Genomic DNA, 21,147 nt, shown 5'->3' on the forward strand with positions numbered 1-21,147 from the left:
ACCCATTTTCAGAAACCGGATTCTCCACCTCTTCTGGAAGTCAAAAGCCTCTCAAGAAGGCCGCCGTTATCAAAGAAGATATTCCAAGCGTATTGAACATGCTCGAACCAGCACTCGCTTTCATTCGCTAAGTTCAGGAGCCCAAACGCCGATGAAAGCGCGAAGTCCGAATGAGTCGAGAGGGACCTGGCGTAGATCAATCGCGTCGCTCGCAACAAGCATCTATGCAAGACGTAATATGCAGATGTTCCCTCCAAAAGCCCGCGTGGTACAAGATATACCATTACGACATCTTCCGAGCAACCGCTTTTGTCCCAAACCATCAAATCTGAACAGGACCGGCCTTTTGTCCAGCCCTTCTCACAACTCTCATAACAGCTCACATAAAGTATCGAGAAGGGAGACTTTTGGACGTTCACACCATATACCCCGAGAGTGACTCTTCTACGTCTACAGCCCGCATCCCAGTGTTAAGGCCATAGTCACAAGCATCTCCCTTCCCCATGCTACATCTGTACACATCCTTACTTCCACGATACCACATTTCTCCACATGACCCTCTACACCGAAACATCTTCATACATTTACAACCCACCTCCACCGGCCCACCCCCACCTCACGCCACCCTAAAAGACCGTCTCACCTTGCCCCTTCCACCCACAAATCTCGCCCCCCCGAATCGGCCCTACACTCACAATGGAAGATCCAGACTATCCCCTCAGGTCAAGATCCAGAAATCCAAAAATCGTATGATAATACATCAAAGTTCACCATTTCGGACCGTCGAAGACATAGTTGTCACCTGGACCCTGGCGCGGGGTCCCGCCACTTTTCGAGACAATTGCACTCGTAACGAGGCTGGCTGCAGTCTCAATCCGGTGAGGTGGAAAGCGGAAAGGATGTGATAAGGGAAGGGATGCGTTGCGTTACGACGCACGCGATTGCGCCATATAAAGTTCTCACCCGCTCTTGTACACTTTCGGTCCGTTCTGGGGTGCGGACAACTTTAATTTTCCAACGCGGGTTTTTGGGGAATCTGGAACCTGGGAAACTTGTGTCTTCGATGCGAGGCATGGGGGTCCCTTTGGCAAGTCGGAAGTCTCGTACCTTCGTTTGGCTTCTTCCGGCTCTTTGAGTTTATGGGGTGCTGGGGTGCTGGCGGTGCGTGATGCTGGATCCTTGCCTTTGCTTGCATGTCGGAGGACCCTTGGGATCTACTTGCGTGCTCTCGCGCATGTGTTCACGCGGCATATCCTTGTTGTAAGGGGTAGACTGCGTGAATTCTTGAGGCAGCTCGGTAGCCGTGTAGGCTATTGAAACCGTATTCGAAGGGGTTGAGAGAGAACTGTAGTTCGTACCTGCGCTGGTAGAAAGAGCTCGCATTCGCATTCAGCCGTGCGATAGCGTTGATAAAGGGTCTGGAGATGGTGGTCATCTGATGGTCAGTGCTGCTGTGGGGTGAACGGTCCTGCGCGATGGATGCCAAGCATCGCGAGAATGTTTAAGCTTCTTCCACCGTAGTAAAACAGCGACATCTTGTTAAAAAAATGGACGGGCTCACCGCCTCTCAAGCATATTGTACTCAGCAAAATTGAAATGATTTCACTCTGAGACAGCCAAATCACAACTCTCACATTCAGTGCAATGCGCAGCCCGGCCACTCGACTGGCGGCCCTTACGAGCGGCGAGACACAAGTGGCCATGAGTTCCGTTGCATCGCGTGGAACCGTTCTGGACGGGCAGCCGCTTAGCAGCGAACGCTTGTTTGAACATGTTCTCCAGCCACGCACTAGTCATGCCGACGCGATGGCAGAACTTCGGCATCGGTGGATGCGAAAACCACAAGTCCGGTCATCGTCAAACCCCAAAGTTTAAAATCCGTATTTCACGGATATCTCCAGATTTCACCTCCGCTTAACCCACGAGTTAAACATAGCAACGCGTTTGGACCATTGCACTCCTCGGATCGGAGCGGAAGATCGGTGGGTAAAGTGAGCATCGTGATCTTCAGCATGGTTTGAAACCTCCGAGGAGCTTCGGCAGTCGCAGGAAATAACTGGGGAATAAAAGCGACTTGACTCGGCAGGATCTCAGTGATTACCGATAACAAGAACTGAATCCTGAGGGTGGAGGTCGCTGAGTAGTGGTGGGTGGAGCTCACGGAGTCTACCGCGTTTGGTTACACAATCCTCTTTGGGGTATGCTGGCTGCGATATGTGGAGCGTATCTGGAGGTGGCTGAGGCGTACGAACTTGTCGAAGTAACACTAACCGGGAGAGTACAATACTCCGCGTGTTTGTCGATCATCGTTTGATGTCAGTCTAAGGGTGCTGGTTGTGGCTGCATGTTAAGCCTGTCACCGCGCAAGCCAGTACGACGCACATGCATCGTGATAGTACAGTACATGCCTGTAAGCGATATCTAGCGGTGATTGATCCCGCACCTCGAGCATGCGCAGTAAAGATCAGCGAGATCTCGCAGGTCGTGAAACCTTATTTGTGCGTGGGGAGAGTGTAGTTTGACGATGGTATAAAGTTCGATCTGCTCCATGCTAAAAGGGACTAACTCGCTAGTTCGTATCGCGCAACGTGACGGACTAGACAAGTGCCTCACCATGGCGTCCTCTTGCGCATGCATGTCAAACCCGGCTGACAGCGGATTTAGTTTAGACACACCTGCCACGAGTTTAGCGGAAAGAAGATGTTATAGAAACGTGCAATTTCATTAATGCACTTAGTGCGACGCCACATGCTGCAGCAGTGGCTTCGCCAATAGATGCGGGATCTGAAGGCGATCTGCAGATCTTCATAGACTCATGATATCTGTCGTCTGAAGAATAGTCCAAGTCCTGATGCTGATCCTAACGCCGATACCGCCAATGACGCCGTTAATTCATATGCTGGATGACTGCCGTTGACCGAATGATCATGTCTCCCTTAGTCGACGGGCGCGTGCTTGAAGAGGAAACTAACGCTCTCGCCGTTGTGGGTACGCCTGCAGGCCTCGGCAAGCTGTGTGCCGTTAGAACGGCATCTTTCCAAAGTATAGTGAGTTACTTACGGTCGGACTAATATCAATTGTCTCAATGCGGTCGCACAACTCCTTCTTATCTTCGTGGGGTACGGTGTTGGTGACGACGATCTTCTTGAGCTTGCTGCCGTTCAAAGCTTCAATGGCATTGCCGCTCAGGATGCCGTGGGTGACGATCGCGAGCGCATCCTTCGCACCCTCGGAGATGAGAACGTCCGCTGCTTTCACAAGTGTACCGCATGTGTCGGCCATGTCATCGACCAGGATAGCCGTCTTTCCGCGTACGTCTCCGACTAGCACCATACGCGAAACCTCGTTGGGGCGTGTGCGCTCCTTATGGATGAGTGCAAAGCCAAGGTTCAAGCCATCCGCTATCGAAGTTGCCCTGGAAATGCATTAGTACTAGCACATTCTAGAATTCGTCCTACGGAGGACAGCCCGAGAGTTCAGTATGGCATAGGGTAAGACTTCGGGTCCTGAGTTCGCGCCGTTGTACCACTGCTCACTGCCGTGCTCGGCACCAAGACTTGGGGAGTTGTTAGCAGACAGCATATGTGGTCTTACCTCTTCGCGCCTCCCGCATCTGGACTGACAATGACACAGTCCTTGACGTCCAGGTTTTCACGAATCCACCTGAGCGTGCTAGGTTCGGCATAGAGATTATCCACGGGAACATTGAAGAACCCCTGGATCTGACTGGCGTGAAGATCCATTGTAATGACGTGGTTGCAACCGGCGGTTTGAAGCATGTTTGCCATGAGTTTTGCCGTGATTGGCGCACGAGACTTGTCCTTCTTGTCCTGGCGGGCATACGGGAAATTTGGAATCACAGCGGTGATGCGGCGCGCGGAAGCGGTCTTGCATGCATTGATCATAATCAGCAGCTCCATGAGAGCATCATTGATGTCGCCTGGTGGTGTGGACTGCAGGATGAAGACTGCGTTGTGGTAAGCCGAGCACTAGAGGCAGCGGTACTCGATCCCGTGTAGACATGATGATGCATACCATCTTCGTCTCGAACGGACTCTCCAATAGTCACGGAAGTCTCCTGGTTCGAGTACTGGAGCACGAGAATCTTGGTAAGCTCGATTCCGAGACTGTGACTCAGTTAGCGATGCAGTTGGAGCACGTGCTTAATACCCCGAGGCTCTGTTTCTGTGTCTGTTTCACGAGAATCAAAAAGAACCCATCAAAGAAAAGCCGAGAGACTTCGCAGATTGTGCGATACCCATCGCTATTGCATGATGGTGGGGATAAATATGTTGCAGTCGTTGGGCAGCTGCATGCCAAGTCGCAGCCGCGAAAGAGCGTCAAGGGGGAAGAACTTGAACGTACCGGTCGGCAACGAGAGCAGCAAGTTCGGGATAGCTGTTGCCGGTCAATAACTTGATGCTGTTGGTAGCCATGGTGGTGAGTGTGACGGTGTAAATTATGGCTCTCTACAGGTGGTCACGTCGTCGCCCAAAGAAGTGAGGTTTTTCGCCGGGCACGGGCCATGCGGAGAAAGGTGGCGCCGACCCAAAGAGACTGGAGCGTCCGGCCGCGGCAGGTGGAAGCGGACCCTATCACCCGACTACTTGCTCCATCTCGACCAACATGCCGACTTTCGCACCTGCTGAAGAGGGTTCATCTCTGCTAAACGGCAAATATGCCTTAAGTCTCGATGATGGCGGGAAGTCGATGCGGGCCATCTGTTGGGATAGGCCTTGCAGTCTTCTAATCGGCTTCTGAAACTTGACGGCGGCCGAGATCCGTATCTGGCCCGCTGTGTGTTCTGGGCGCGTCCTACGTCTTTGCACAGGTCATTGAATGGAGACGTAATGTACGTTGAAAACTCTGCAAAACTCGTCTCCAGCTCAACAAGGGTGAGAACAAGGAAATTGATGTGACTGCTGCGCGGGTGCGCAACTGTGCATCCCCGCGTAACACTATAGACACCCTGGCAACCTATAGAAACAATACTCTGGGCAGTCCCCTCTCATGTTCCCAGCCCCACCGTATGCCCGTTTCACCGGACACCTCTCAGGACGCTGCGATGTCGTCGAAACAGCCTATAATGGGCATCATATAGCAAGGACGCCAGTCTAGCCACGTGCAGTATGTAGCTCAGTGAAACAATTCGAGCTCTAGAATGCGCACTTCTCCGAAGCTGCACTTGCTCCACTGCGCTCGCAGGCATATTACCTACTATCGTCGTGACAGCAAACGTCACAGCCCGGGCCTGGAAGACGAAAACTGGACGCCGTACGAACCAGGCCCGTCAGTGCGATATCTCACACAAGGCCCGAGCAAGATGTTGGAAAAATGACGATGTCTCGACATGGTCACTAAGCACGATCAGCGCCACCAGGATTATTGGTAAGAGACCGAAACACTTGGCTTTAAAATGTCATTCTTGATTCATCTACCCCTGCAGGTAGTACCTAGATACATGGTGCGCCACAATAGCGTCCTGCCCTTGTCAAAGCTCAAACATGAAACGCCCCCCAGCTGGTCATCGCCATTCCTAACATCGTGATGTAAGAGAAAGTATTGATGCGCAAAAGACTACTTCGAAGAACAGAAAGGATGGGCAAAAGCTCGGGTATATATGCCAACGTATACAATAAAGCAGAATGTCGATGGTATGAGCGTTCTTTTGTATGGACAAATGTCAAGGGGCCACCCTGGAATAAAAGAACGAGTAATGGTAAGAGCAAAGTATGCTTGGGCCGTTATGGTACAGATAAGGAAGTCGTGAGAAGTCCAGGAGTCGAAATTAATGGTACGCCGTCAAGGCAAGGAAGAGGGTATCGATGATGGAAAGATAGAAGAAATGAATGTCGTGAGGCGCTCAGCAAGTCTGCTCGCACATCTTGCCGATGGCCTTCTCAATGTCGGAGAAGAGATTCAAAACGTGTCCGTCGGCGTATATCTTGATAGACTCGGTCTCTTTTCGTTCATGTCGAGATGGGCTGTCGATCTTTACAGGGCTTCGAGGTGGAGTAGTTTCGGCTACCTGATCCCGCGCACTAGGGTTGAGCACAATGGCAGCCGCAACGTGCTCGAGTAGCTTTTGCCGAAGTCGCAAGCGCCGATTTTCGGCTTGCTCTAGTTTCAGAATGAACTCGTCGATCGAGATGTCCAGTTCCGCGAGTGCCTCTTCCTGTTTGAGAAGTGATTCGCGTGAGAAGATGACAGTTTCTCCGCGCCTCAGATAAGCAATCATACGGCCATGCAGCTTTTGGCGGCCGGCACGTAGGGATTTGTAGGTCTTTCGAAGGTAGTCGCAGCGCTCGTCGAGTGCTCTGAGTTCCTGTAGTGAGGTTAGCATTTGTTGTCCAGATGAGGCGGTGAAGAGCTTACCCTTGATAGTGATGCTACATCACGTTTGTTGAGCACCTCGAAGTTGCCTGCCTGATCATAGGCTTGCTTGTGGAGTAGCTTCTTGTCGGCATCACTCATGCGTCTGGCAGCTTCAGGCACACGCATGCCTTCAGGCAGCTTCCATGCGTCAGGAGTAGGTTCAGAGCCGTTAGCCTCTGACATGGTCCGGCTGCGCTCCCTCTTGCTGTTGCGTCGCTTAGGCCGACCTCTTTCCATGATGGACGACTCAGACATGTTGCGGTTGTGAGTAGAGCTTTGTGATGAAATGGGGTCTCTCCTCTCGGTACGCGGTGAGCCTCGGTTCGAGGCGGGTGATGATGCATAGAAAGGATTGGTAAAGGTCGAAGGTGGGGTAGGTAGAGGAATGCTGCCATTGGGTGATCGTCGGAGGTCCATTGCACTCAGTGGTGTGTTGCCGCCTGAGGTCATTGATGCAGGCGTAGTCAGCTGTGGCCGGCTTGCTTTAGAGTTCAGCACGAGTGGGGCTGGAGACGTTTTGCGTTCAACAGCTGGCGATTTAGGCGGTACTTGTGGGCGCAGGTCGGATCCTTCGTCGATGTTGGCGGTCTGAACCTTGAGATACGGTCTAGGGGTGGCACCGGGGCTGAGGATTGGGGACAATGGTCTTCCGGAAGCATTGGGCAGATCAGAAGACATAGGGCCATTGGCGTGCTGAGATGGGACAGGGGAAGGACCTGTCACACAGGCCATCATTGCATCGCCAAAGGGTCCCGTCCTCCAGTTGGAGCCGGGAGCACTGCACGATCTCTCGTGACCGAAAGCCTCGTAAGAAAGCTTGCGAAGAGGTGGTCTTCCTGGAATGGTTGCTGGACAGGTCATCAGCCATGGCTCGGACGGGGAGATGTCAGTTCACACTTACGAGAGTCGATAGACATTTCCTGAACGGTAGTCATGGTGTTTCCAAGTTCGGGTACACTGACTTTTCTCCTTCTCGACAAGGATCCAGTACGCTGCCAGAAGGGTAGACTGCTCTCAGGCAATACGGCAGTGTCACTGAGAGAAGTGGCAGAACGACCAGCTGAAAGGGCAGCCAGCTTGTCAGAAGATTCCTTGTGCTTTGGCAATCCGACAGGGCTTTTGGCAGAAGGCCAAAGTTGGTATCTGGAAGTGCTTGGCTGTTGGAGGGTTGCCAGCGAGGGGCTTTTGGAGTGGGAAGAGATGGTGGGCGATTGGGAGTCTCGAGTAGCCTGAATGTCTCTGAGTGAGCGTGAACGTCGGGGCAAATGGTAGTTCATTGCAATGTGGAGTGGAGCAGAGTGGCTTACCATCCTGGAGGACGTTTCTAGAGTTATATAAACAGGAGACTTTTCGGAATCCGAGCGCATGCAATTGGCAATGTGTGCCATGACGGACGTTTGAGGTTGCCGTGGCTCACTGTCTGAAGTACAAGGTTGGTGAGACTCGGGAGGCGGGCACGTCAAACATGAAGGCTTTCCCTGCATGTATGTGGTAAAAAAGACACTGCAGCGGGTTAAGTGTGGCTCACAAGCACTAGTGTTGATACCTGCAGCAACGAGGAGGGCCCCTGCAAGACGCGAAGTACCAATAACAGCAAAAGTGTCTAGGCTGTCGGCGGCGCGTCCCAGGTGGGATTGGCGGGAGTTGGGTGAAACGCGAGCCTAACCTCGCATGTCTGGCGATTCGTGGGGTAGGCTATATCATCACGCAATTAATGCCTAGGGTGATCTGCACGATGGACAGCGCGGCACCACCCTTAGCATCGAGCACAGCGCATGGTTGCGACGGACGGTGCCTTTTGGCTGCAACATGTTGATCTGCAGCGTAGTGTGGAGGCGAGTAGCAGCGCTCGACTGAAGCATCAGGTGAACATGTCTAGCGCCAGCGAAAACGGACATGATGCAGTTAATCGACTATCATCATCTATCGTCGCCTTGCGGACCGGCTGCTCATATGCCAGGCGGTTTATCAATGCCGGTGGTTTGCACCAAAGCGGTAGGAAAGCCGGCCCACCAGCTGCGAACAGGGCGACGCAGCTAAACGGTCGCTCACGACTGAATAATGGCCCTGGTGGCGAGGTACGGGGCGCCAGTGATTGGCATGTTGTTGAGAAGAAAACATGTGCCCCGTGCTGGCATAGTGCATTTGACTCGGTCGCAGTTCAGATGAGGTTGTGCAGCGGCGCGCCTCTGGCCGGCACGCGGCGAAGACGTTGGTGTCAGTGTGAGTTCGGGGCGAGGGAGGCAGGAGCGCCTCAGGAACAAGGCAGATGCAAGCGAACGTTTAGAACTAGCAGGGGGGCGCCATTGGCTGCGGAAGCGGCCTCGTGGCATCCCTGGGCCGGAAACAGGGTCATCACGGCACAGCTGCTCCCGCTCGACTCGTCAAAACTACGAGCTTTTCTAGACGATGACGCTCAAAGCTTATTGCACGCGTTGGTGCGACCCTTCAACGCTGCCCTGGCAAGGGCTTCCGCTCCACTCCACGACGGCCAAATACCGTGAGCGAGACGGCATATTCCACCGAAGCCCATGTTTGGGCATCCTCTTAGCCAACTCTCGAGACGACGACGATGATCTCCAGTCAGTGACCCCTCACATCACTTGTACTGTCATCTCGTCCCAATCTCCCACACAGCAGCTATAGGCGGGGGCCGCAATCCGTCGCTTAATTACCCACGGAGAACGTCCAAAAACATCGTTCGGTGAAGGATTCAAGGAAGAGAGTTACGTCTAGTGTACGTCTGGTACTAATTCGGTCTGTGGTTTGTCACTTGCCGGTTCCGCTCGACGGTTGCGTGGGATCAGGTAGAGGCCTGGTCCAAGCTGCCGTGGGTCCCTGACACTGTCTCTCCATCTTTTAACTTTGCGCCATACTAGTGCCCATGCCTAGTTCTTCCTTCTTCATACGCCTACGCGAGCAGCATGGGAACTTGCGTCCTTTCACGCCGACATTGATGCGAGCACGAAAGCGAATCTGAAAGACCCGCTTTGCACTTTGTCTGCGATTCCCGTCCGCTGCGGACCACAAAAGCTTCAACACAACACGTGCAGGGCCGCATCTGCCTCTTTCTCCCGAGCCTACTACGCCGTTTCACTCTGCTATCCGTGCGGTGGCTAGTTATCACACACTACAGCCGAGCGTTGACCCCCACGAAACATTATGCGAAAGACATGTGCGCTCATCTTCCTCCCTATCTAGCTATAGGGATGATAGTGACGGTGCTCTCTTCAAAGGTGATGCCTCGTCACGTCAATATGCATATAACTATAGCTGGGTACAGTGCGCTACTCAATTTCGGCTTCGCGCACCGATTGCATGCAAGTGCTTTCCGACTTCACGCCAAGCGACGCAGTGAACGGGCCAGTCTCAGCAAGGGATTGCTGCACGAGAGCCACCAACTTTTTTTCGCAGAGTCAATATCGTCCGATTTGCACCACATGCGGTTACCGTCTTGCCTGTTCCTTATCAAAAGCACTTTCGTGTGCGGTTCGTCTTGCTGTTCATACTTTCGCCTGGCCCATCTTCCCCGAAAGGGGACGTTGTGGCTTCATCGCACCCTGGCTCTTGACTGACTGTTCTGAGTGCAGGCTGCATATCATCACGTTCGGTTGGTTCGCAGGCAGCGAACGGTGCTCATCGTGCAGTCAATATTGGTCCGTTACCTACGAGTAGATCATCTCGCGTACAGCTGCTGCAGCACCAGTCGATCGGGCGTTGAAGGAATCAACTCGCTGCACATGTGAGAAATAGGCCGTTCCCCATATATCATGACATCAGGTCAAAAACGCGTGCGTTCGTTCTGTTTGCTATGTGCCGGTTCCGATCGTTTCGAGAACAAAAAGCGCCACTCCATCATCCAAGGCGCGGGAGTCGGCACACTTCGCCTGATCACCAAGAAGGGAAACGCACAGGGCCTCCTTCCGTTCAGAAAATTCAAGGGAACTGCTCGCCGTGGCCTTGTAATCATGCGCCGACGGCAGGTATCGTTTTCGCAGTTATATGATGATCAAATCCTCCGCGTTATGTACCGTACTAAGCTATTAGGTGCATATTCAGAGCATACCGCGAACCGTTATCATCCGTTCTTAGTAGCGCACTGCTATTGCGCATAACTACCAACATCATTTCCGAAGCCTCTATTGAGCATTGCGGATATGGCGCAATGTCAAGCACAACGCGTCCGTGTTCAAATGTCGCTTCGGTAAGGAAATAATTTCAATGCTTCCATGGCCCCACTCGAATCATACACCTAACAACCGCAACAACGTGCCGAATTGACGCGGCTCAAATCGGACCTCTATCACACGCAAGCTGGCTAAATACGATTCACCGTCACCTCGTTTCAAACCTCATCCGCTTCATTAACGTTATCTCTGTTGCAACATATTGTACTGTCATATGGTAGCACGGCAGGCATCAAAGGAGTACAGTTTCCGTGTATGGCGAGAACAATTCCCCAGCTCTTACTTTGATACTCAAACATTACGAGAGTTTACATCCTTGCAGCTGGCCGTTGCCCAGACACCAAACTCCTGATACCGAAAAGCAAAGGTCAACCACTCGCCGTTACTCAACAATCGTCGATCGAATTCGATCTCGATCTTCTCTAAGAACAACTTCTTTCTATCGTGCTCGAGCTATAGCGTGTGGCTATTTTGATGTTTGTGGGGAGGATTGCTACGGGACGAGTACCCGGGGTCGAGTTACCATGCAAATGAGATGATCGTCAACATGCTGCAACGGCCGTTGAGAAATGCTACATCGCACAGCATATGCAATCCTTTGCTACCTGCGAGGTCGGTAGTTGCTTGTTCGCATCGGCTATTAACGTGTACGACAATGGCATATGGAGTCCCTGTTATCATACAACGGCGACGTATACATGTGGCACAGAACATCGAATTCGAGAACATCAGCCAGCCGCCTCGACACCGACTTCAACATTCCTTGAATTTGACATCAATACGACGAATCAGACGCGTAGGAGGGGATAACAGTATGTAAAGAAAGAAAGCATCAGACGGCTTACCTTCCACAAAGCAAGCAAACAGAGCTCACACGTTCAAAGCTTCCAAAATAAGAGCTTCTCGAAGACGCATGGAAGCCTGAGGCGCAAAAGTAACAACAAATTCGCAGCACTTCCGCCCACGCCACATCAGCCCATGCGCAAAACCCCGAAAAAGCTTCCAAATCCTTAGCGAAGATTCGCAACACCCATCTTTCTTTGCGACGGAAGTGCCTCCTAGTAACCCTTGGAAGAACGGCAGCTAGAAGCCTCCTTCGACGTCTCTTCTAGCCTCGTCGGAGTTTAGGAGGTCCGTCGCTCGCCAGCAAGGCTAAACCTACACCAAACCTGCGCCAAACTTAGACGCCAAAGGCAAAAACATGTCGTGCTTTGGTCTATGGGCTTAGTTCCACCAACCTAGCGACAAGCGCGTTCCCAGGTAAGCAAGCAAGGCGCAGGGTCCGTGACAATTTTGGGTTTGCCTACTTGGGATGCCGCTGCGAACTGCAAGTCACGTCTTATCGCATGCGTCTCGAGCGTGTAAGTTTGAACGGCGCATACCCGCGTTGAAGTTTGGTGTTGGTCTGAAGGAAAACAGGGTCCTTTGCCCCACCAGCTTGCGACCTGCAGGACACGCCGGTGGACTTGGCCACCAACTGCAAACTATAACACAGCCGCATATAGGGCGACCAACAATTACAGAACCTGAGACGCCCACTTTGCTGACATGATGCCAACTTTTTTCTTGCGGCATTGTCAACATCAGGCCTTAGTGCTGCTCAAAGACGTTCAGACTGCTCGCGTGTGGAAACAGGATTTTCCTGCACGGTACCTTGTGTAACTTGTTTTTTACTCCTTCCTCAATCGGAATTTTTGCGGGGTGCCGTGCATGAGGCTTGCGGTCGACAAGAAACGGAGGTGCAGCAGGGAGGTACCGAGTCTGGGACCTAGAAGTACCGAGTACCATTGATCTAAGTGTGTAATAATAGTGATTGTAGCATAGTAGTGTTGCGTCTAAAATTGAACTACGTATGTTTTTACAGCATGTTGTACATCGTGAGTTGCCGGCTTCGAAGAGGCGTCCAGGAGATACGCAAGCATGTAAGCGCCGCCCACTCCTCCACTTTGCATGTCAGGCAATCCGTACGGCAGATATCATCGTGTTTAGAGTTTCGAGGGTGTGATGTCCTGCATACTCAGGCAGTCTGGCCACCCAGAAACCACATTATGCAGTGGACATCGCCGTTAGGATTGAAGGGATCGATAGCCGACATTAGTTTCCTCTCTTACACACACAAACACCCACATCTACATTCGGCAGTCGTCCGTTCGCTCCGTTCCGTTCTTTATCACACCCTCATGTCACTCTGACGGTTTTCCCCACATTCCGATCGAGATCACAGAATCCTGTCTCTTCACGTGGCTATGCTATTTTCATGACATCTCCTATGTGTTCTTTTTGCGTGGCGGCCTGACTCCCGTACCGTTTTACCGCCACCACCGCCACCAGACTATACTCCTTTCATCCTTTTTCTGGATAGGATATGGCGACCTCGTACGGCTTTCGCCGTCCTATCGTACCCATGGCCAGTCGACATTATCTTAGTTCCACGCCCAGCCTCTCCACAAGCATGCCTTTCATCCGCTCATGCAGCTCATTAGTCTCCTTGTTCGTGAGTGTGCGTTCCAAGCTGCGGTAGTTGAGGCGGTAGCACATGCTCTTGCGCCCAGTCTTTGGATGCACGAATTCATCCGTTAGGCGAACATCTTCCACAAGATCACCGCAGACTTCTCGCGCGATTTCCATCACGTCGTTTTCGTGGAAGCTGAAGCATTGTGGCGCCGGGGCTGCGGGTGGAATTGGCGTGCCAGATGGAGTTGTAGGGGCAGAAGATGGAATGGGGGATGTCGTGGATGAACCGTTAGTCACGCCTCCTGCAGGCGGATGAATAGCAGCGGCGCCACCAGCGGCATTCGAGCTACTCTTCAACCAGAAACTTACGTCCTTGAAACATGCAGGGTGCTTGCTAAAAGGCTCGAACCGACGAATGGCTTTCTGCTCGCTGAACTGCGATAAGAAGCGAGAGTCCTTTGACCAAAAGAGGCGTATGTCCGGGATGGAGTAGAGCAACATGGCTATGCGTTCGAGACCAATGCCAAAAGCCCACCCTATACGATTGGGGACCGAGGCATTATTCAGGATGGGCTGTGACACGATGCCGCAACCGAGCACTTCTAGCCAGTCGCCTTGCCAGAAGACTTCCAGTTCCCAAGAGGGTGATGTGAAGGGGAAGTAGGCCTCCACCCAGCGTACCTTTAGTGGCTCGTCTGACGTGGCAGTATCTGCAGCACCCTTTGCAGCATTAAAGATCGTGACCACCATATCCTCAAGACTTCGTTTCAGGTGTGCAGCCATAGCTTCTGTTTCTTCTGCTGAATGCCCTGATTGAAGTGGGTTACGCTCGGCGTGAAATGGAGGGTTTGGGTCTTCAACTGCAACATTATGCTTGGGAATCTTCTCCACATCGTCCCAGATGACCTGCGCAAGTGTCTTGCCCTCTTTCTCTGCTTGCTGACGATCCCAAGTTCTTGCTCCCTCCATCTGATGGAAAACAGGATAATGGCTTCTGTCGATAGCATCTCGTCGGTATACGTCAGCGCTGATGAGGTAGCCCTCGCTTTCATTGTTGCGGAAGGTGTCGGCTTGGTGAGCCGAGGTGTGTGTTCGTAGTACGGTCTCCTTATTTATGTAGTACGTGTCCGTCTTACTTCGACCTATGTGATCTAATGGAAAGCCGAGAGAATCGAAATTTTGGCCGGTGGTGACGATAGGGAAAAGATCATTATGGGTCTTGTAACCCGGAAAGCGTGATTCGATAAGTTTTCGTGTGATGGTCAGAGGGTGATCTGGTTGCAGATGAAGGCGTCTTGGTATAGCGTCGAGGATAGTTGAGGGTGTGTTCATCCATTCATCGGTTTGATACGTTCGTCCTTCTATCTTGACTTCTTTCGGGAATGCGCCTATGAAAACTTAGATGCCATACTCCGAAACTTCTTTATGCTCCCAAAGACACAAAGTCGCTGCTCAACACCAATACAGCGATAGCGGGATGAAAGCATGTTTATCATCTGCATCCTCCGAGACTCGCTCAACGCCGGAGTAGTACATTCGCTGCGATATGGGAAGCCGTGAGTCGCGTCACATGACAGCAAACTCACCAGAAGAATTATATCTCACCGCTTGCCGCCACGGCCAGGGCGACACTGAGCTCCGCGGTACTCGCAACAGGGAATTTCGACCTAATTGACGGCAAATCGCCGTGGAAGAAAGTAGTATTCGCATCTTTGATGATGAGATTCGCCGTTACCTTCGCGACCTCAAAACCACGCGCGCCGCCAAGCCCTGCCCGCCAGCTCCGAGCTTAAATCCGGAAGCAGCACGTTTTGCCGATGACGTCCGCGTGCCGAATTCTCGGTCCCTCAACTACCACCGAAGCTTTGCAGGCTTCCTTACTTTTAAGGCTACAGCTTCCCTGTCCCTGTCAGCTACACATGCTGTTGCTGCGCGGCCCTTCACCTTCAACATGGCGGACGTCAAGAAGCCCGTGAGCGTGCCTGAGCTACGGAAGAGCGAAGATGTGAAGCCTCTCAAGAAGACGCCCATACGCTATCCGTTCTGGTTTGGTGGAAGCGCAAGTTGTTTTGCGACTTTCTTTACACATCCTCTGGATCTTGGTAAGCTTTCCCGCGCTTTTCGTGTAGCATTGGACAGTTGGCTAATACTATGAGCAGTGAAGGTAGCTCTCTCGACAGTCGCGTGCGCCAATTTGAATATACTCACGAATTAAGGTCCGGTTACAAACACAAACGATATCTGGCGTCAAGTTAAATATGATGCAAATGTTTAAGCATGTCATCAAGACTGATGGCGCATTGGGGCTGTACAAGGGCGTAAGTCGTCTTATCCATCCAATTCCAATTTGACCCGTCTAATGCGACAATAGATTTCCGCAGCCCAGCTCCGCCAAGGAACATACAGCATGACACGCTTCGGTGTCTACGAAACCCTCAAAGACCGCATGACGACCGCCGACACGAAACCCTCGTTCCTCACGCTCGTGGGCATGGCCTCCATATCAGGATTCCTTGGAGGATTCGCCGGTAACCCAGGAGACATCTTGAACGTACGGATGCAGCACGACGCAGCATTACCGAAAGAAAAGCGAAGAGGATACAAGAACGCGATTGATGGGATAATACGAATGTCGCGGGAAGAAGGAGTAGCAAGTCTATGGAAAGGCGTCTGGCCCAACTCGTCAAGAGCTGTGCTCATGACAGTTGGACAGTTGGCAACATACGATGGGTTCAAGCGCGTGCTGCTGAACTACACGCCGCTACAAGACAACCTCACAACACATTTCTCAGCATCCTTCTTGGCTGGGTTTGTAGCTACAACGATATGCTCGCCAGTAGATGTCATCAAAACCAAAGTCATGAGCTCCAGTGAGAGTGTAGGACTAGTGAAGACTGTCACAGACACTATGAGAGCAGAAGGGTTCCGCTGGATGTTCAAGGGCTGGGTACCGAGCTTCATTCGCGTCGGCCCGCACACGGTGCTCACGTTCCTGTTTTTGGAGCAACATAAGAAGGTATACAGGCAGTTGAAAAAGTTGGAATAGATAAAAGGGGAATGGGCAAGACGCGCATGTGCTTGGTGCAATATCGGGTATGCGATGAGGCGAGTGATACCACATGGGCGGGCGTTTGGCGCTGACAGCATTGCGCGGCGCGACATCATAGACTAGGCTTGGATGCATTGGTTGGCTTGTATATACATACGACTGATGTGCATGTACCTTAGAAAATATCAAAAAGTACACATCCCAGTACCAATGTTTGTTGATACGCTGTTATACCTTCCAGCAATCTGGACACGCCAAACCCGACTTGACCGTACGTCAACGCCATCTACCAGCTAGCCACTACAGGCTTTGTATTCGCCCAGATTAATCAGAATTGTGTAGTATAGACGCTGGGGGGTCTGAAGAATTCATGGGTTGCGAAAGGATGAGCAACACAGCCTTTGACAGGCATACAAAGCATACAAGATGCATTTGGGTAGGATGCAACACTCTGCATGCTTCACAGGAGACAACACAAAGTTTAAGACATAGTAAGACTGCTACTATTGATACAAAGATCACGATGATCAAGTTCGCTTGCTTCAGTACCTCACTTTCTATCTTCTATCTCTCGCCCAACAAAGTCATATCAAGCATCCCCTCCATTCTCAAGCTGCATTGTCATCCAATCCTCACAGATCTTCTGTACAGCTAACATCTTTTCATCTCCATCTACTTCCAACGAACGGGTGCCCGGCTGTATCTTCATGTCCGCGAAACCCCTCTCGGCCTCCTTTCGTTCTTTAACATACCTCGCACAGGCCTCTTTCCTCTCATTCTGTTTCTGGACCTGTTCTGGCTGCAAATTCTTGATGGCGCTATGTATCTTTCGCGGAAAGTTCTCGAGAAGGAATCCACTGGTCTGTTTCTCACGCGTGTCATCCCTCTGATCATCCGTGCTGGGCTCACCATGCTTCCTCGCCCATCTTTCCATAGCGCTGTTCAAATCCCTCTTAACCATGACAACAAGATTTTCGTCAGGAATCCGAAGCCTGCCGTCCTCTAATTTTTCATTGTATGCCGTGTCATTCGAGAGGGCGCGAAGTCTTTCTTCGCCATCTGATGCCCGAAACTGTTGACAGGTAGCGTTGACATCAGTAGTACGCTTCAGGCACTTTATGTCTGACCTAAGCAGGGCTTCGCCTATTTCTTCAATGCCCGAGTGTTCTGGACCGATGATGTAGATGCGAGCTTCTTTGGGCGTGACGCCGCGATACATCGATTCGTCAGACATGAGTATCTTGAGATCGGAAAGATTGCTTTGGCGAAGGGTTGAGTGCCGTGTGAAAGAGGCTAAGTATATATACATGTTGGATCGCGATTGCTTTGCAAGTTGGGCAAGCGAGCCGGACACCGGACTCAATGTTTGTCTGGAGTTGGACGTCTTTAAAGGATACGGATGACCAGTATCATGCGCTAGATATTGGGAGTGAGGTGCATACGGCGACAGTATGATGCACAACGAGGATATAATCCGTGGGAATCAGGGAGTGGCGCTGATCATATGAAGAGGGAGTACGGAGAATACAAGAGTATGGAAGCATGATGCTCAGAATACCCGGTGGGCGATGCTGAGGCAAACATGGGCCTGGCAGAACATGAGCTTAAGGGATTGCAAGATGTACGCGCGATGGGAAGAAGCGTTGACGATGGAAAAGCTAAGATCAGCAAGGTCGAGATGGACAATGAGAACAGCAAGAGACATGTCGGATACGAAGGTTGTGGAGCGGTCGTGAAGTGATGCAATTGTTTATTGAGACAACTGCCTTAAGCAGTCAGTGGTATGAGAAGCGCCTATTCCCTAGAATGCCCGAAGTTTTCATTCAGATACAGGAGCCCACACCGTTATTTTCGTGCCGACGCCAATGTAATCATTCCACGACCCAATCATGAACTCATGATAACGCTCTAGTGCTTCATGGAAGACGCCCTCCTCTTGCGGGCCTCCTCGTGTGCGGCCTTGGCGTCGTTGATGCGCTTGGAAAGGATCTGAGCGTACTCGTTCTGCAGTATCGTTAGCCTCTATATTGCTTGTAGTGGAGTGGTGTAGACGTACGGCAGCATCCTTGGAAGCCTCCGCGCGACGGCGCTTGAGTGCGAGCCTGTGGCGCTTGTGCTGGAGACGCTGAGGAGTAACAAGACGCTGGATCTTGGGGGCCTTGGTGTAGGGCTTTGCGCCCTCCTTCTTGGGGACGACTTCACGGCGAATGACGAACTTGCGGACCTACACACGCAATGATTAGTACTCAAACCTTCAAACTTTCTAGCTCACTTCTTGTTGCTCAGACTCAATGCGCTGCTTGTAGCAGGATGAGCGAGACTCAATCCGCTATGCGAAGCAGGATTGGCGAAGAAGCTATGAGAGAACTCACATCATCTTCCTTGCTGAGACCGAAGAAGCGGCGGATCTTGGTAGCGCGCTTGGGACCGAGGCGCTTGGGGTGGACAATGTCGGTCAGGCCGGGAATGTCCTCGTCGCCCTTCTTGACGATGCTGAGAGCAAGAACAGAGAGGTCCATGCCGACGATGCATCCACGGACGGACTTCCTCTTGCGCTCACCAGTGCGGCGAGGGCGGTAGCAGGAGTGGCCGTCGGAGAGCAGGAGGCGGACACGGGTTGGGTGCATGACACCCTGCTTCATCGGGAAACCTTGCTTGTCGTTACCGCCGGTGATCTTGACGATGTATCCCTTGAACTCGTCGCCGATGCTGTCGGCGGGGACTTCCTGACCCATGCGGCGCTCCATGAAGACGCGGAGCTTGCGCTCATCGTCGACCTCAATCAGCTTCTGGGTGCCATTGTTGGGGTATGAGATGTTGAGCTTCATCTTGACTGCGGCGTCTCGACGGCGTGTGGAAGCTGCAACGTTAGTAGATTGTCGTGGTGTTGTCGGGGTCGTGGCCTGCGAAATTAGAATTATCGAAATGGGCCTTCGCTTCGTAGTGCGCGCTAATCGGAATGGAGATCATCACGTGCTAGCGCGACTTTCAGGTACGGCCCGCGGGCAACTGCGACCAACAACATGATGCGCCCCACCGGATGTGGACATTTTCAGATCCTCGTGCTTTTACAATCAGAAACTCTCGTTATGCGAGGTTGGAACTTGCAATACGATATCTCATGCTGAGCTCTGCGCGGAGACACGAGCAGTTCATAGCGAAGAGGTAGAGACATGGAGTACTTAATCAACACTTGCGTTACATTGCCATTATTCTGGCGTCGCAATGCCAGGTGGGCTCTGGCTACGCAATCCAGATGACACTGCATACACATGTTCACGAAAGAGACTGAAGCAGGCGAAGTAAAGTTGTACTTTAACGTATTTGTGCTATTCGAACGGGATATCATACTATGCCATACCCACTAGACGTCATTACAACCAGAGTCCTGTCAAAGAAATCCCCACTGTCCTTAACCCACATGCTATCGTTCCTAACTCGAACCCGAGCCATCCCAAAGGTAACCACCAACGCCGAACCATGCACTCACAATGTCATTTGAGCAGATGATGCTTTTTGAAAACAGAAAGAAAGAAACGAACTGGAACATCGCGCGACGGTCTACTGCATGAGCTCGACTGGCGGCCTTGATGTGCTGACTGCTATGCCCTGCGCCTTCTGCGATGCGATGGGGCCCTCGACGCCCTCCATCGCATCGATGGGTGTCAACGGCTCAGGTGTCTCAGTTGTGTCTTCGACGGATATGGCTGGAAGGTTTGGCGAGTCACCGTGGTCTTCGGGGTGGTAGACAACAGTGGTGCTGCCAGTTCGCCTTCTTGTGATCGATGGGCCGCCGTGGTCGGTGGTAGGCGAAGTCGCATCGTGGTTTGCATGTAACCGGGCCAGCGCTGCCGCAAGGTCTTCCGGGTGTACAATCTTGTTCGGCGCATCCTCTTCCTTCATCTCCCAGCCCATAGGTGGTGAGGGCGGCGGCGAGATGAAGAATAGTCGGTCGGACTTGGGGAGGGCGAGGTGCTGGTCTGAGGGGTTCATGGGCGTGTTTACGCCGAAGTAGACGCGGATGCGGTAGCCCATAAGTTGCTCGCCATCGAGGGCTTGTCGGACCTGGATCGCAGAGTCGACGTCGAAGAAGGATACTACGATGCGACGGAAAGACTTGAGTGGCGCCCATGTGTGTACTTTCGCATATTTGTCTACGGTTTCGCGGATCTCGGTGAGGGTTGATAGTGAGAAGATCTCGGGTGCGAGAAGATTCTAAACGCTGTTAGTTTGCGCTCCCAAGTTCAAAGTAGAGGATACTCACGGTTATGATGAGTGTGTTTGATGGAGGTGATGGCTCGACGAGCGGTGGGAGGTCTGAAAGGTCGAGAGAAAGTGGCGACTTGCTCCCCGATGACGCGCGGGAGCGCATTGGCGATGGAGGTAGAGTAGCCTGCATGTTTGCGATCATTTATGTTGCGCAAAGATATACTGTGATCTGTTGGTTGAGTTGCTGTGGTGAGTTGGAGGGCAAGCGACAGACAGCGTGTGTCTTATATCAAAGTTCGCCTTCAGCGGTTGGTCGTTGCAGCGCCCGCATGCAAGCAGCGACCGTTGCTCCGCCTCAATCCGCCAAGGCCAGACTCCGGCCATGCCATTTCCCGCGTCCATGTCCCATGTCTCTGCTTCTTTCGCGCCATTTCCTGGGCACCATTGCACTGCCCCGCCCTATTGCTCCCCAACGCACTGTGCTGCTGGAGGTCTCCGGACCTCGGCGGACGCGTCAATGATGGATTCAACTGACGATAGCACGAGACGCAGAGAAAGGAGAGGGCCTCAGCCTCGCTGATGCATAGTCGCCTGCCACTCAGCCTCATGTCCACGAAAGAAACATCTACCAGTGTCTCGCTGGTTCCACAGAACATCCTTTACTGACTGTTCAAGCACCGAGTCCACTGTTAGTGTCCGGCTTATCCATGTTAGGACTACACAGCATGCATGCAATACCATCAAGGCCTTATCTCGTCCGACTGGGCATCTAATAGGTCATCACTCGGCGGCAGACTCGTTTATTGTCCGTCTGCCATACGCATGCAATACGGCAAGGACAACTGTCCAACTCAGTCGGCTCATTTCGCAACA

At 52.2% G+C, this 21,147-nt stretch overlaps 7 protein-coding genes across 7 annotated transcripts; 1 reads left to right on the plus strand and 6 right to left on the minus strand.

Annotated features, from left to right (window-relative positions):
- Positions 1-2,936: 2,936 nt before the first annotated feature.
- Positions 2,937-4,436, minus strand: J4E93_006020 (uncharacterized protein; the record flags this gene model as incomplete). The annotated part of the gene is made up of 5 exons (XM_049343938.1): positions 2,937-3,011; positions 3,061-3,415; positions 3,595-3,967; positions 4,036-4,127; positions 4,366-4,436. 5 exons carry the CDS (start codon positions 4,434-4,436, stop codon positions 2,937-2,939), a joined length of 966 nt encoding a protein of 321 aa, XP_049199171.1.
- A 1,427-nt stretch (positions 4,437-5,863) lies between these two features.
- J4E93_006021 (uncharacterized protein) lies at positions 5,864-7,236 on the minus strand (the record flags this gene model as incomplete). Its single annotated transcript, XM_049343939.1, has 2 exons — positions 5,864-6,325; positions 6,376-7,236. The coding sequence occupies 2 exons, from the start codon at positions 7,234-7,236 to the stop codon at positions 5,864-5,866; spliced, it is 1,323 nt and encodes a 440-aa protein (XP_049199172.1).
- A 5,744-nt stretch (positions 7,237-12,980) lies between these two features.
- On the minus strand, positions 12,981-14,348 carry J4E93_006022 (uncharacterized protein; the record flags this gene model as incomplete). Its single annotated transcript, XM_049343940.1, has 1 exon — positions 12,981-14,348. The coding sequence occupies one exon, from the start codon at positions 14,346-14,348 to the stop codon at positions 12,981-12,983; it is 1,368 nt and encodes a 455-aa protein (XP_049199173.1).
- Positions 14,349-14,967: 619 nt separating this feature from the next.
- On the plus strand, positions 14,968-16,062 carry J4E93_006023 (uncharacterized protein; the record flags this gene model as incomplete). The annotated part of the gene is made up of 3 exons (XM_049343941.1): positions 14,968-15,021; positions 15,233-15,334; positions 15,388-16,062. 3 exons carry the CDS (start codon positions 14,968-14,970, stop codon positions 16,060-16,062), a joined length of 831 nt encoding a protein of 276 aa, XP_049199174.1.
- Positions 16,063-16,654: 592 nt separating this feature from the next.
- On the minus strand, positions 16,655-17,299 carry J4E93_006024 (uncharacterized protein; the record flags this gene model as incomplete). Its single annotated transcript, XM_049343942.1, has 1 exon — positions 16,655-17,299. One exon carries the CDS (start codon positions 17,297-17,299, stop codon positions 16,655-16,657), a length of 645 nt encoding a protein of 214 aa, XP_049199175.1.
- A 674-nt stretch (positions 17,300-17,973) lies between these two features.
- Positions 17,974-18,893, minus strand: J4E93_006025 (uncharacterized protein; the record flags this gene model as incomplete). Its single annotated transcript, XM_049343943.1, has 3 exons — positions 17,974-18,069; positions 18,122-18,289; positions 18,438-18,893. The coding sequence occupies 3 exons, from the start codon at positions 18,891-18,893 to the stop codon at positions 17,974-17,976; spliced, it is 720 nt and encodes a 239-aa protein (XP_049199176.1).
- Positions 18,894-19,626: 733 nt separating this feature from the next.
- J4E93_006026 (uncharacterized protein) lies at positions 19,627-20,464 on the minus strand (the record flags this gene model as incomplete). The annotated part of the gene is made up of 2 exons (XM_049343944.1): positions 19,627-20,280; positions 20,330-20,464. 2 exons carry the CDS (start codon positions 20,462-20,464, stop codon positions 19,627-19,629), a joined length of 789 nt encoding a protein of 262 aa, XP_049199177.1.
- Positions 20,465-21,147: the final 683 nt, after the last annotated feature.

Source organism: Alternaria ventricosa (genome assembly GCF_023758065.1).
Source record: "Alternaria ventricosa strain BMP 2768 chromosome Unknown scaffold_9, whole genome shotgun sequence".
Lineage (NCBI taxonomy): Eukaryota > Fungi > Ascomycota > Dothideomycetes > Pleosporales > Pleosporaceae > Alternaria > Alternaria ventricosa.